We start from the raw sequence: 15761 nt of genomic DNA on the forward strand, positions 1-15761 counted from the left end.
GATGTCTGGTCCCTCTCAGTCCCAAGAGCGAACAACCCCCAAAACAAAGAGCACAAACAAAAGCCTCCCCCCCAAGATTTGAAAGTATCATGTCCCCTTATTGGTCCTTTGGGTCAGGTGTCAGCCAGGTTACCTGAGCTTCTTAACCCTTTACAGGTAAAAGGATTTTTGGAGTCTCTGGCCAGGAGGGATTTTATAGTATTGTACCCAGGAGGGCTGTTACCCTTCCCTTTATAGTTATGACATCTTGCCAGACTCCGTGCTTCTCCCTTTGGTGGTGGCGGGGCCTGGAGTAAATCAGCCCCATTCTGGCCGGTGTTTGTTTTCTCACTTGGGGTTTATTTCTCAATATTTTACAGGAAGGCCTCGGAGCAGGCCGAAGGGGTGCTCCTCTGCCAAACAAAAGAAACAAATTTGCGACACAAAACAAGGGGAATACCTTTTCCTATCCACTCTCTGGGGTGTGTGTGGCCTTGTTATTGGCCCCAGCGTGTGCCAGTCCTTCCCCTAAACAGGCAGTCAGTTAGGTAGCTTTCCCTGTAGGGAGGAGAGCAGCCTCCCATGCTGGAGGACCTTTCTCCCTGATGCCACTAGCCCTGCAGCAGCTTGTCTCTCTCCCTCCTCTGGTGAGAGAGGAGGGGTTTTTAAAGGTCTCAGGCAGCCCCTAATTGGACTCGGGTGTCCATAGTTGATTTAAGGTGTAACCCCTTTTCAACTTATAGGGAAAAGGGCCTTTATCATTCTAAGGCTAATATACCTGCCTTCCCCCACCCTCTTACAGCTGTCCAGCCTGACTTTGTCACAGGCCCTTTTCCTCGTTTGTGGGATTGTGGCTTTTGCGGCATCTACTAAGGTATTCTTAAATGATTCCAAATTATCATTCTCACTTTTCTGATTAAATTCTTCCTCCCAGCTGATTTGGCTCATAATTGTTTTGAGCTTTGAAGAATTGGCTCTGTTAAAGCACCAAGTATATATATTACTGGTCTGGATTTCATTCTATTTGCACATTATAAATGTGATCCAGTCAAGATCACTTGTACCAAGGCTACCATTAATTCTTAGTTCTGTGATCAGTTCCTCTTGATCTCTTAGGACACGGTCTAATATAGAATTCCCCTGTTAAAAAATGGTCATTTATCGTGTTTAGAAATGATGTATTAGTACTGGCAGCATGAGACCTCCAGCATATGTCACTCAAATTGAAGTCCCCCGAGATCACGCAGCTTTTTCCCCTAACATGTTGTAAATCCGTGTGTAAGGAAGCAGTGGTCCTGTTCCCTAGTGTGATTTGGTGGTGTAGCAAATACCAACTAGTACCCCATCATGAGCTTTCTCTGTTGATCCGTTAGCATTCAAGATCACTTTCTTCTGAGTTATCAATGACAGGGAAACAGGGAATTCTGTTTTAGACATAGTGCCATCCCGTCTTCCCTTTTGCCCACTTGATCCTTTCTAAATAGGTTCTAATAATTGGTTTTAACATTCCAGTCATACGAATCATCCTACCAGGTTTCAGTAATACCAACTAGCTCACAAATGAGCAATTCCAGTTTGTCCTGTTTGTTACCCAGGCTCATAGCAGTCATGTATAGGCAATTAAAGAATTCCTTCTCCATGTCTTTTTGGTTCTTTGATTTTCCTTCTCAACATTTTAATTTTGTGCTGAGTGCTCATATCTTCCTTCTTTTTACCCTCCCCTTTTGCTGTTAGTTTAATCCCCTCCTGACTACTCTAGCTAGCCTGTCCCGGAGATTGGTCCCTCTTCTAGTGAGGTGGAGGACATCTAAACCATACAGTCCCTTCTCCCCATAAAAGGTGGATCAATATTCCACAAAACCAAACCTCTCCACCCAGCAGTTCACTTCTAGAATCTTCTGCTTTGTCATCTTTTGCTCATGGGACAGGAAGGATCTTGGAGAAGATTGCTTGGACATTCTTCTTCAGCACGCTTCTAAGTTCTCAGAATCATCTGTTATCTGGGAGCTATCCTGCTACGCCGTGTCATTAGTGCGATATAAACCATCACCAATCGATCCTTGCCCTTGACTTCAGAAGCCTATCCAGTTTGTTGGCCGCTCAAGGGGCTCGAGGGGACATCAAAGGTCCGTGGCCCGGTGTGCTTAGCACCAATAAAGACACCGAGGGGAGAAAGCAAGCCAAGTTTATTTCAGAGCTCTGAAATGGCACTAGGAGACCAGCATGTCTCAAATCCAGTGCAACAAATACAAACAACTTTTACCTTTTATACCCCAAACTGTTTCTGTGTAAGCCTTTGTCTGGCTATTCCCCCACCCCCCCCTTCCAGACAACTGTTACAATAAGCTCTACATAAGCTTGTGAGAAAACTTTCCCAGTCTCTGCGACCTTGAATTAGACATCTGCAAACTAACTACCCCTCTGTTCCCTCCTCCTTATCTCTATTATTTCTGCTAGTGTGAGTGAAACTGCAGCCATCTGCTAGAAACGCTGACCAATACATTTCTGCTTCAGCCTGCTACAGAGCATGTAAAGCAGTAAACACAGAAGTAGGTGAGAGTTCACAAGATGGAGTTTGGGGGTTCAGATAGGCCCAGAGCAAGAGAGTTTCATCGACACTTTTGGTCTTCCGCTCTCCCGAGTTACCTGGTAGCTATGCCTAGTGGACCCCAACAAGTTTTAGAGTGACCTCTCGCGTCTTGGCTCTGGGAAGGCAGCACACAGTCCTGTTGTCTGCCTCTCCCTTGCAGAATGTTCTTTAGATTTTTCTGGTATTGAATATCCAGCGAGGATCATCTGTCATTTTTGGACAGTTGGAGGAGAATTTGTGGGTAAGCTTGATTTCTCTCCCCCCTCCCCCCCCTTTACTGGTTGGGCTGAGTTGCCATCCACACGTGTGTTCTGTACCTGTCTGTTTCCTTGGTCTGCTGAATCTTATCTCAAAACCTCGAAAGTTGACACACAATTGAATTGTCATTGTCAGTTTTGGACACATTTATCTCTTCTCTTTTTCTCCCCCCCCCCCTCCCTCCTGCCACTTTGTGGTCCATTCCAGGAGTGTCCAGTCCATGTCTCCAGCCAACACTTGTCTTTCCCTCTTTATTGTGTCCAGCTATATGCTGTGGTTTTGTGGGTTGGTTCCCATCACCTGCTGGATTCAGTCTAAGCGTATCTTTCCCCGTGTGAAAACAAGTATAGAATTTTCTCTAACTCAAACTGTTCTCCCTACTGATAAAGGACTACATGGGTGTGACCTTAGCTTGATAGCTGTTTGTTTTGTTGGTTCTTCCCTTGTATCTGCCTGCTTCCTGTAGGCTCAGTGGTCTGTTTGAGCCTAAGACATGTGATTGGCCTGCCTCCACTGCATATATTTTGCATTCAGAATAGCATAAAACTTAACATGTTGTCTGTGTAGGTGTCTAAAACATCCCACCAAAATGCATCCCCTTTTCTTTCTTGATTTCCTCCCCTGCCCTAAATAAACAATAGATGTAAATATTTCTTCCTGAGATTACTGGTAGGAGCACCAAAATTCCCGCCTCCTAACTTTATCTCCGATACCTCCCTGTAGTACCTTGATACTTGTATATCTTTTGTATAACTGAAGAGACCAGAGAATGATTTTTTCCACATGAGAGGGAGGAATAATTCCAATACTAAACCCTTTTCACTGATCCAAGATAGTATTTGTATACTGCAGCATGGATGCAATTTGTGTACCTGGAAGATTAAGCTTGTTAGTTGGCCTGCTTTGAATGTTCAAGTGTATTATTCAAATCTCAGCATCGATTTCCCCCGCCCCCAAGACAGGGTTTCTCAATAATTCAGTTTGTATGTGTAAAGAGTAAAATAAGGATATATTTCCTTGTCCTCATTTCTTTACAAGTTTGAGGCATAATCAAGTAGCAATTTTGCATTAATAACAAGGAAAAAATACAATACTCTTTTTAGCATCCTTTAATATGTCATCCAAAACACTTCAGATGTGACCAGCTGTTAGAGTAAGAGAAAAGAATAGCTTTGAAGAGTTTAAAAAAAAAAGTCTTTCTCTCCTCTTCCCCCCCCCCCCCCCCCCCCCACCAAACGCTGTTTAACAGCAATGATAGCAGGCCATTCTGAAATCACACCCAACTCTGAACTTCATGTAACGTACCTCCTGTTCTCTGTTGAAATTTGGGACTTGGGTGAAGGTAATGTAGTTCCAGAAATCATTACTGAAGCAGGTTATTGGTTGACAAGTAATTAAACCTCAAGCATTGTGCATTTTAAAAGGAGGATGCTTTTAACAGACATTCACTAGAAGACCTCTCGAGATCCCTTGCGGTCCTACGATTCTGTGTGATGATCCATAATGTTTATACATAGTTAAAGATGGTCAAAAGGCCTTGCTGAAATCGAAGATTGATTTTTTTTTAAAAAATAAATCCTGCTCTTTTCAGCAAACAAAACATCAATTCAGTATGAGAAGCTTTATTTTTTTTTCTTTCTGTTTGTGTTAATATGGATGGCTGATACTTACATAAGTAGCTTTATAAGATCTTGTTTAGATTTTTATGTCCAAGATGTGATTTCCTCCCCCCCATATCTACTTATAAACTGTAACTCTCGCTTATTATTTCTCTATTTGATGCAAAAATACACACTACTGCAATGCTATGGATTCATAGTTAAGCTCACACACATCAGGAAATGCAGTTAAGATTGACTGCTCACATAAGAATGGCCATACTGGGTCAGACCAAAGGTCCATCTAGCCCAGTATCCTGTCTTCCTACAGTGGCCAATGCCAGGTGCCCCAGAGGGAATGAATAGAACAGGTAATCATCAAGTGATCCATCCCCTGTTGCCCATTCCCAGCTTCTGGCAAACAGAGGCTAGGGACACCATCCCTGCCCATCCTTGCTAATAACTATTGATGTACCTATCCTCCATGAACTTATCTAGTTTTTTTTTGAACCCTGTTAGTCTTGGCCTTCACAACATCCTCTGGCAAGGAGTTCTACAGGTTGACTCACCATCAATCTGCCTTTTTGAGAAATAGAAATTGAAATATATTGCATAGTATTTCTTTTGTGCAACTTCTTAAATATGTGTGTAACGTGTAGTAGTAATGTGTACTAACTTAGAACAAGAGAGAGGAAACCAATGGCCTGTGCAAGTATGCACTTGTGCATGGTGTCTTTCTCTCTCTCTCGCTCTCGTTAGGTGTCTGAGAGGAGACCTGAATGTGTGCATAGTAGAGATTCAGCAAGGGCATGCAGAGAATCTGTGTGTTTAGGATCTAAATGTAGCTTGTGTGTGGATGCGTAGGATTTGGGGTCTCTTGACAGTAACAAAATATGCCATGATGACGGTCTGTTTCCACAAGGGCTGAATGGTGTGTTTGCAATCCTTCATTGCCAACGTGGAGTATGTGTACATAAACTTCGGCTTCTGTTCTCTAAGCTGTAGGGATGCCCCTGTTCTAATGTTTGAGTCTTGACTGAGAGTGTGGGTGGCATCAGGGAGCCAGCTCCAGCTCCCTGATTTTCAGTTGCCTGGCTCTAGCTCAATTTAAAGTCATCTTGTGTCTCCTCTCTCCTCCTCCCTCCCCCCTCCCCCCCCCCGCAGTGTTAACTTAACATGGAAGGATCCTCAGCAATCTGATGCCAGTGGAGAACTGGGTGTTGGGGAGGCTTATTTTTCGCACCTACGAGATGATGGAGCTGCCTCTACCGACTTCATGCCTGTGGAGATTTCCCCTAAAACAAAGGGGAAATCTTTGTAGCTGCCATTCTGGCTGTCTTAGGTTCACTTTGTGCAGCATGAGCAGCACAAGGTGAACCGTGTAGACTGGGAAATTTGGCCCTGTGAGTATTGGTGTGATATGGCAGTGGATTGGTGGTGTGCATTTCCAAGGAGCAGGTCTGTCTGTGCCTGTGTGCAGAGGGGGATTATCTGCTGGGTGTGCCACTTTGGGGTTGGGCACTGGTGGGTTAATCGACTTGGTAGTGTTGCCAGTAACCATGCAGTTAAACCCTTGTGAAGACTTTGTGTTGAATGTTAATTATAATTTTATATTGCATAGTGCCCACAGGCCTCAATCTAGATTGCAGCCCTGTTGTGCTATGCCAAGCCAGCCATAGTTGCAGTTCCTTATAGCTCACGGTGGAACAGTTACTTACTTGAGATTATGTGCACTGATACACATTCTCATGTGCATATTTTATTTTAAAATACCTTTTTCAGTCTGACAGGAAATTTGACTCCGATTAAAATCGAAGTCTGAAATGTGAGTTCAGCGGTTTACCTGTGTACCAACAAATAACAAATACTTTTTTTTGAAAAACAGGAAAAGTGGTGTGGTGTGGTGTGGTTTGGTTTGGTTTTAGCTTTCCACCTCCACTTACTTAAAATAAAACAATACCCCAACCCCGCAAGATGACAGAATTGGTTTTTACTTCATTTCCATGCTTGGTGAAACGCTTCAGTTTATGTAAATCAGCATTCGTTCCATTGATTTCAGTGGATCTCTGCCAATATACACTAGCTGAGGATCTGGCCCTGGGTCATCTTAGACCCAAGATGAATTTTTGGAGAGGGATGCTTCAGCCCTAAAGGACTGTCCGGAGTTATGTTGGAAACAGGATTTTAGACTGTAAAGTGAGTTGCTGCAATGAAAACTCCATTATTTGCCAGTTTGTTTCGTTTTCTCTAAACAAGATAAGCTTGAAATGAAAAAAATGGGCATTAATTTATTCTTAAATTAGTGTACATTTTTCAGTCTCGCATATGGGGATTTGATCCTTAAATCTGCACAAGTTGTGACAAAATGCAATATCTTAACTTTTTTTGTTTCTTTCAATATTGTACATTTTTCTTTCTTTCTTTTTTTTTTTTAAGGGTAAGGTAAATCTTCCTGTAATTATGTTCTCTGAGCAATTTGCTGGCTAGCATGCTCTTAGTTCTTTTAAAAGCAAAAGTGTTCCAACACAGAAAATTCATAAGAGTAACCAAACCTATACATCACACTGTTTTTAGTTTCACAAGTTATTACTCGGAGGAGACCTACACCTTAAAATGTTTGTGGTTTATTGCTTGTCACTTCCTGTGCATTAATAGTATGTTAGCAATTGTTTTTGGTAGGTGGAGTCTTTCTGAAGCAATGATGTATTTTTTCCCTCTTGGAAATGTTAGAAATCATGCATGAGAATGTCAGGGAACCATGGAAAGTTCAATTAAATGTCACTAAAGTGCATGTGTGGGTGGCTTTTTGATATATAACTACAGACCGGTGTACAATGATGAGACATTCATGACACATTGACAACTCAAAGGGACACTGCAAAGCTTGGTAAACACCAAACTCCTGCTTTTCCTGTTCTTGCTTGTTCTCAGATTCTTTTTAGGTGCAAGGTTTTTCTCAAAATAAATGCTGTGTCTCATCACCTTTTTTGCCAAGTACAAGCAAAAATAGAGAAATAATCCAAGCTCCAGCAACATGCAACTCCGAGCAACTGGAATCAGAAATTAGTTTGTGTTCATAACGGATTTGGCCGGGGGGAAGAGTCAATAAGGAAACTACCTCCAAGCTTCCTATAAATGGTAAAGTTGGAGAGGGAAAGGAGAATGTGAATTGGGAAAGTTCTGTGACCGTCTTTTTAGTACAGCAGTATGAAACAAATTCTATAATTCCATTTGTGCCTTTATTCAGTGTCTGGGCTTTCTTTTTTGTTTTAGAACTAGAGTATATGGCTTTAAGATATATAAAGATGCCTCAATGTCACTTGAAAGGGTAACTTTCTAAAATAGCAGCCTAGGAAAAAGTGGTTAATTGTTTCAACATCCTAAGAATGAACTATTCTATAATTGTTTGTCTGAAACAAAGGCTCAGTAGCAGCCATTGAGGGAATTAGATGCACCTTTTTTGAAGTCTTTGTTTGGACTGCTGAGGAATGACTTTAGTTTTGTCCTCTAATTGTAACTATTCTATTTGAAATGCCAAAATAATCATTGCCAGTTTGCCAGAAATGTCTTATTACTCCTTGTCTCCTATTCACTAGTAGCCTCCTAATCCTTGCAAGCTGATGATGTGATTTTTTTTTCTACTCCCTGCCCCCTTTAAACATTGCCTAATCATGAAAGGTTTTCCAATTATGTCTAAATACATAGCACAGATTAGTTCATTATTGTTGAATCCTCTTAATTGGGACCCCCTGGTGGACATCCCATTGTCCGAATTAAGCACCTGTCCCAATTAAGAAAAGCTTTCTTTTTTTAAAGTGCTGACTGAAAAAATTTAAGTTGAAACAAAAATATTGTACTGACTCCTAGTCACTATATTTCCTCTTTGTATCTCCTAGTCAGTCAGCTTCAGTATTAAGACTGGCACTTAGAATTTCACTCCCATTTAATGCTTCATTAAATACCAGTTAACCCCTTGGCATTGTCTGCTTGCGTCCCCCATTAAATGGATTTTTTGTTAATACTGTCTCAATTAAGGAGCACTCCTTGCCATTTTCTATCATTAGGCTGAATCTGCTGTCTTTGTAATCAGATGGTGTTTTGTTGGATTGTATACTGTGTTTGAAATGCTTTGCCGTGAAATTTATAATGCTGGTTTTGTAATTGCAGGTGAAGGACCTAACAAAATATCTAGACCCCAGTGGACTTGGAGTAATCAGCTTTGAAGACTTCTATAGGGGAATCAGTGCTATCAGAAATGGAGGTTAGTTTATTTGCTATTACAATATGAACAAAGGAAAGAGATCAAATTTAGAAATTCAAGGAGTTAACCCTGTAGACCAATTGCTTGGTAAAAACAGTTCCTGGGTTTCCTGATCCCTTTAGAAAGCTTATAAACCTTATTTAAAGTATTAATGTTGTGACACGAGATCCATTATTTTCTGCATTGTGTGAAGAACAAGGCAGACTGGTTTTAGACGCACTTAAAAAAAACTCTGTGCTACTACATTGCATTTCACAACTAATCAGTAGGGCTGTCAAGTGATTAAAAAAATTAATCACGATTAATCGCACTGTTAAATGCAAATAGAATATCATTTTCTTAAATATTTTTGGATGTTTTCCACTTTTTCAAATATTGATTTCAGTTATAACACAGAATACAAAGTTTACAGTGCCCACTTTATATTTATTTTTTATTATAAATATTTGCACTGTAAAAAAACAAAAGAAATAGTATTTTTCAATTCACCTAATACAAGTAGTGTAGTGCAATCTTTTTATCCTGAAAGTTGAACTTACAAATGTAGAATTATGTACAAAAAATAACTGCATTCAAAAATAAAACAATGTAAAACTTCAGAGCCTACAAGTCCACTCAGTCCTCTTTCTTGTTCAGCCAATCGCGGAGACAAACAAGTTTGTTTACATTTGCAGGAGATAATGCTGCCTGTTTCTTGTTTACAATGTCACCTGAAAGTGAGAACAGGCATTTGCATGGCACTGTTGTAGCTGCCGTCGCAAGATATTTACATGCCAGATGTGCTAAAGATTCATATGCCCTTCATGCTTCAACCACCATTCTAGAGGACATGCGTCCATGCTGATGACAGGTTCTGCTTGATAACAATCCAAAGTAGTGTGGACTGACGCATGTTCATTTTCATCATGTGAGTCTAATTCCACCAACAGAAGGTGGTTCAGATTCTGTAGTTTCCGCATCAGAGTGTTGCTCTTTTATGACTTCTGAAAGCATGCACCACACCTTGTCCTTCTCAGATTTTGGAAGGCACTTGGGTCGAGTGCTGTAACTATCTTGAGAAATCTCACATCTGCAGTGAAAGTATTCTTAAAATGAACATGTGCTGAGTCCTCATCCGAGACTGCTATAACATGAAATATATGGCAGAATGCAGGTAAAATAGAGCCAGAGACATACAATTCTCCCTCAAGGAGTTCAGTCACAAATTTAATTAATGCATTATTTTTTTAACGAGCGTCATCAGCATGTCCTCTGGAATGATGGCCGAAGCATGAACGGGCATACAAATGTTTAGTGTATCTCGCACGTAGATACCTTGCAATACTGGCTACAAAAGTCCCATGCAAACGCCTGTTCTCACTTTCTGGTGACGTTGTAAATAAGAAGTGAGCAGCATTATCTCTCGTAAATGTAAACAAACTTGTTTGTCTTAGCGATTGGCTGAACAAGCAGTAGGACTGAGTGGACTTGTAGGCTCTAAAGCAGGGGTCTCAATGTCCCGGCCTGCGGGCCATCTGTGGCCCGAGAACCTCCCCACTGCAGCCCGTGGAGGAGAGACGCATGCAGCCACACTGCCGGCAATATCTGCTACATGCACCACCCCTCCGTAGCCCCCATTGGCTGGGGGAGAGAGACAGAGATACCATCACTAGTTGCTGGGCAGAGTCAGCCATGGAGGCAGTGTCACTTTTTTCCACAATGAATATAAACAAGTCAAAATGCCAAACACAACTATCTGAGGAATTATGATGTGATTGGAATAACAGAGACTTCGTGGGATAACTCACATGACTGGAGTACTGTCATGGATGGAAATAAACTGTTCAGGAAGGACAGGCAGGGCAGAAAAGTTGGGGGAGTTGCATTGTATGTAAGAGAGCAATATGACTGCTCAGAGCTCCAGTATGAAACTGCAGAAAAACCTGAGAGTCTCTGGATTAAGTTTAGAAGTGTGAGCAACAAGGGTGATATCCTGGTGGGAGTCTGCTATAGACTACCAGACCAGGGCGATGAGGTGAACGAGGCTTTCTTCCGGCAACTAACAGAAGTTACTAGATCACAGGCCCTGGTTCTCATGGGAGACTTCAATCACCCTGATATCTGCTGGGAGAGCAATACAGCGGTGCACAGACAATCTGGGAAGTTTTTGGAAAGTGTAGGGGACAATTTCCTGGTGGAAGTGCTGGAGGAACCAACTAGGGGCAGAGCTCTTCTTGACCTGCTGCTCACAAACAGGGAAGAATTAGTAGGGGAAGCAAAAGTGGATGGGAACCTGGGAGGCAGTGACCATGAGATGGTCGAGTTCAGGATCCTGACACAAGGAAGAAAGGAGAGCAGCAGAATATGGACCCTGGACTTCAGAAAAGCAGACTTTGACTCCCTCAGGGAACTGATGGGCGGGATCCCCTGGGAGAATAACATGAGGGGGAAAGGACTCCAGGAGAGCTGGCTGTATTTTTAAAGAATCCTTATTGAGGTTGCAGGAATAAACCATCCCGATGTGTAGAAAGAATAGTAAATATGGCAGGCGACCAGCTTGGCTTAACAGTGAAATCCTTGCTGATCTTAAACACAAAAAAGAAGCTTTCGAGAAGTGGAAGCTTGGACAAATGACCAGGGAGGAGTATAAAAATATTGCTCCGGCATGCAGGAGTGAAATCAGGAAAGCCAAATAACACTTGGAGTTGCAGCTAGCAAGAGATGTTAAGAGTAACAAGAAGGGTTTCTTCAGGTATGTTAGCAACAAAGAAAGTCAAGGAAAGTGTGGGCCCCTTACTGAATGCATTGTAAATTGAGTTTGAGACTCCTGCTCTAAAGTTTTTTGCATTGTTTTGTTTTGTAACAAAACAAAAAATCTACATTTGTAAGTTGTACTTTCATGATAGAGACCTCACTACAGTACTTGTATGAGGTGAATTGAAAAATACAGTTTCTTTAGTTTATCATTTTTACAGTATAAATATTTAATCAAAAATAATATAAAGTGAGTACTGTACACTTTGTATTCTGTGTTGTAACAGAAATCAATATATTTGAAAATGTAGAAAAATATCCAAAAATAAATTTCAACTAGTATTCTATTGTTTAACAGTGCGATTTTAAAACTGCGATTAATTGTGATTAATTTTTTTAATCACGATTAATATTTTTGAGTTAATCGCGTGAGTTAACTGCGATTAATTGACAGCCCCAATCAGAAGTGGGTTTTCATAAATGTTTGCTGAAATTAGTGTAAGTCTAGTTAGGAAAACTCACTTTGGATTTAGTATATATTGAATCTTGCAATTTTCTCATGGGGTTGGTCAATAAAGGCACATAGTCAAGTGATTTTAATGGAGTGCTTGCAGTGCATGGCTAATTCTGGATTAGGATGTAGAACCTTCTAAATTGCTAATGCAAATGCACTAATTTTTACTCTAACCACCAGTGCACATAGCATGTGTAAATAACATCTAACAAGAAGCAGATGTAATAAGATTCTTCTGATCTTTTACTGTTTGTAATCTTTGTCATATAATATCTTTTTTGATATTCTAGCCAACTTGTATTGTAAACTCCTAAGGGCAAGATCATGTCATGTTTGTCAGTAAAATGCCATGCATGCCTATAGCGTTATATAAATAATCTCAATGAATCTTCCACAAAATGACTCTTCAGACATGAGGATGTCTTCAGAAAAGAATGTATAAAGGAATGCTATTTAGCTGTTACCTGTATGAAAACAGTATATTTGCAGTTCTCATTGGGGCAACTGGATATTATGAACAGAACATGAACTGATTGTTTTCAGCCCTTTTAGAGTACATTTTCTGTTTTTAATATTTAAAATGTTGAGAAGGGGTATTGATATAATCTGCATCAATTATGTAAAAGTATTTTGTATATGTATTTTCCTCCATAATTGTTCCAACATCATTACTTACTCTGGCGTAGAGAGTAAATTCTATTGCTGCTCACCTGCTGCTTACTTTCATGTGTGGTCAGTGAGCTACACTGACAGCAGGGAAGATTAAGCATATTTTAGAGCCACAGTGGTGTGAATTCATTGTTTCATTTACTATAGTAATTGTGTGTGTTTAAAATACAATACAGTTCTTACAGCAAATAACTTGCACTAAGCTATTAACTTAATAACATAGTACAAGCATCCTGATTGGCTAATAACTTAGATTGGTTAATTAAATCACACAGTGCTTTAGTATCATGTGCTGCAAAGAGCTGCAGGAGACTCATTTTAAAGAGCCTCAGTCTGAGTGTCACTGTTTTAGAGCAACACAACCACAAGTGTGAAAGGAGTCTGGTTTTTTACTGAAACTCCTTTCGGAAAAGTCTGGTTCCATGAATACATTAATAACCCTTGAAGTTGGGAGTGACTTATGGTCACAGCTTAGATTGCTTGTTGGCTTTATAACCATTCAGCACTGAGTGACATCATTGGTTTTTCCTTGGGAGTTTCGAATCTAAATATTTACAGTTCACTGCAGATTATATAGCTTGAAGGCTTGGTGTGATGCAGCTCTGTAAGAAGAACTGCTCTTGAATTCTGAAGAGGTAGCGAAGAAAGCAAAGAGCTATTAATCTGAGAAATTGCTATCTGAGAAGAGTGTGCGTTAACTGAGCCCTGGCTAATGTTTCTCTTCAATAATTCAGTGCCCTGGTGTTGTTTTTTTTAATTGGATAGAAGTAGCAGGCCCCGAGACGTTAAGACCTTTCTTACTGTGACAACATTAAACAATTTAAAATATGGTTTGGATTGAGGTTTTGCAACTACAGAGAGTTTTGCTTATTCACTATAGGAAATACACAACAAATTCCCTTAAGTTTTTATTAATCATAGAAGCATAAGAAGAGACTCAAAGCAGGCATGGGATGTTTCTTAATGAGTCTGAGGATTGAACAATTATCTGTTTTCAATGGTTTCAAGCCTTAAAGTCCTTCAGAGGGTTGATTACTGATTGGAGCAATTTGCTTTTATCAAACATCAATGATTTAGATAATGGTATAGAGTACACTTATAAAGATTATGACCAAAACTGATATATTTTCCCTGACAAGATATGCCTCATACTGAACAGAGCCAAAATGTCTAAATTTGAGACAAATCCAAAAGAGCAAAGACATTCTTGAAACACTGTGAAGTTGACTCCATTAGTTAGAAGTCGTTCCTGTTTATGGGTCCTCTATAGAAGGTGTTGCTGCAGTTGGCAATGTTATATACTCTGCTACCTTTTGAAATGTTCATTTCACCATATGGGCCAAAAATGTGCATTGGTAATTCTCCATTAACAGCAGTACACTTTCAAGAATCACCGAGTACTTTTATGTTGACCACTCTTGCAGGGTGATTTTACAGACCTATGAGCATTGCCTAGATACTTCAGCTTGGATTTTCCAATAATAGTCTCACGTGTTGCTATGGTCTGTTGGGACGAGGAGAAGTCCTTGAATGTATTACATGGAAAGGAGACATAATTGTTGTTCGGTTTTTTTTTTATTATTATTATTTAATGGCCATGTTGACTTTTAGTGACTAGCTGGGAAAATTATAGCAGTAAAACTAAGAGACTGAAATACAGCTTAGTTTGAGATGCTGCTAGATTGACATTGCATAAGGAAGCAAACAGTGAACAAGGTAAGGCCATTTTTTTTTGAACTGATAATTGGAAATGAGTCAGGTAGGTTAAATAAGGTTGGAGTTGGAGAAAATCTAGACTCCTTATATTGTATAGTTTGAAATTTTGATAAGTTATGAAAGAAATAACGCACATTGGCCTTTGGAAGAACAGAGTTAGTGTAAAAGTGTCAAGAAAATTGTATGAACTCAGGAAGGCCTGGGAAACCCACAGTGGGAAAAGTGCAAAATACTCCTGGTACAGTCAAGTAAGCACCTACTGGAACGTAATTCCAGTAAAGTCAGAGAAAAAAGATGAAGTGGCAACAGTAACTAATGTGGCTACGTAGGGAGATAAAACTATCACAAGAGACAATGTTTACAAGATCTAAACAACCTGGGATAAACACAAGCTGTCTGAAGCTAGATAAATTCAGACAAGAAATAATGTGCAAATTTTTAACAGTGAGATAACTAGCCATTGGAACAGCCTACCTAGGGAAGCAATGGATTTGCTGTCATTAGAAACTATATGCTCTAGTTGAAGTTGTGGGCTTGACACAGGAATTAGTGGATGAAATTCTCTGGCCTCTGGTGTTTCGCAGGTCAGACTTGATGATCATAATGGTCCTTTCTGGCCTTTAAAGGGCATGTCTGCACTGTAGTTTAAGCCCAGGATTAGTTGAACATGAGTTAGCAGTCCCTGGGTTTGTTAACCTACGGCTTGAGTGTCTACACTCATTTGTGACCCCCCCCCCCCAAGTTAGTTAGGAATTGTCCCAACCATAGGCGCCGACTTCCCCTCTGCTCAGTGGGTGCTTGACCCCACCCCGTCCCTGGCCTGCCTCTTCCCGCCTCTGCACCGTCCTCGCCCTGCCCCCATTCCACCCCTTCCCCAAAGTCCCCATCCCTTCACTTCCTTCCCTGAGCGTGCCGCGTCCCCGCTCCTCCTCTTCCCTCCAGGAAAGTCCTACGCACCGCCAAACAGCTGTTAGGTGGGGGTGGGGTGCAGAAAGCGCTGGGAGGGAGGGAGAGGAGTGGGGACACGGTGCGCTTGGGGGCGGGGGGGGAGGAGGTGGGTGCTGAGCATCCGCTAATTTTCCCCGTGGGTGCTCTAGCCCCGGTGCACTCACAGAGTCGGCGCCTATGGTCCCAACTTGGGGCTCCAGCATCTATGCTGCATTATGTTGGGCTGAGTCCAACCACCATATTCCAGAATGTGGCCGCTCTAGCCCTTTGTTCATGGTGCACGCGTGGGAAAACCTGACTGCCCAGAGAACAAATAAACTCGACTTTTGGGATACTTTTGGCGAACTGCCCGAGCATGCGTCCTGTGGGGCTGTGTGTATGCTGCAGCAATAGGGTTTGAACATGAGCCCTGACTTGACACAGGCTTGGACCGTCCCCACAGGTCCCCACTGCTGAACACTGTGCAGGTTGAAACCCTTGAAGAGGGGAGCACAG

The 15761-nt window shown here is 41.2% G+C and overlaps 1 protein-coding gene across 4 annotated transcripts in view; it reads left to right on the forward strand.

The window, feature by feature from the left end:
* RAB11FIP3 (RAB11 family interacting protein 3) overlaps positions 1-15761 on the forward strand; it is a 170477-nt gene that overhangs the window by 47123 nt on the left and 107593 nt on the right. For all 4 annotated transcript variants that reach the window (XM_065412276.1, XM_065412277.1, XM_065412278.1 and 1 more), the window contains exon 2: positions 8593-8686. In XM_065412276.1, coding sequence (XP_065268348.1) covers positions 8593-8686 — 94 coding nt within the window. The remainder of the gene's footprint in view (positions 1-8592; positions 8687-15761) is intronic.

The sequence above is a fragment of the Emys orbicularis genome, chromosome 10 (assembly GCF_028017835.1).
Source record: "Emys orbicularis isolate rEmyOrb1 chromosome 10, rEmyOrb1.hap1, whole genome shotgun sequence".
Lineage (NCBI taxonomy): Eukaryota > Metazoa > Chordata > Testudines > Emydidae > Emys > Emys orbicularis.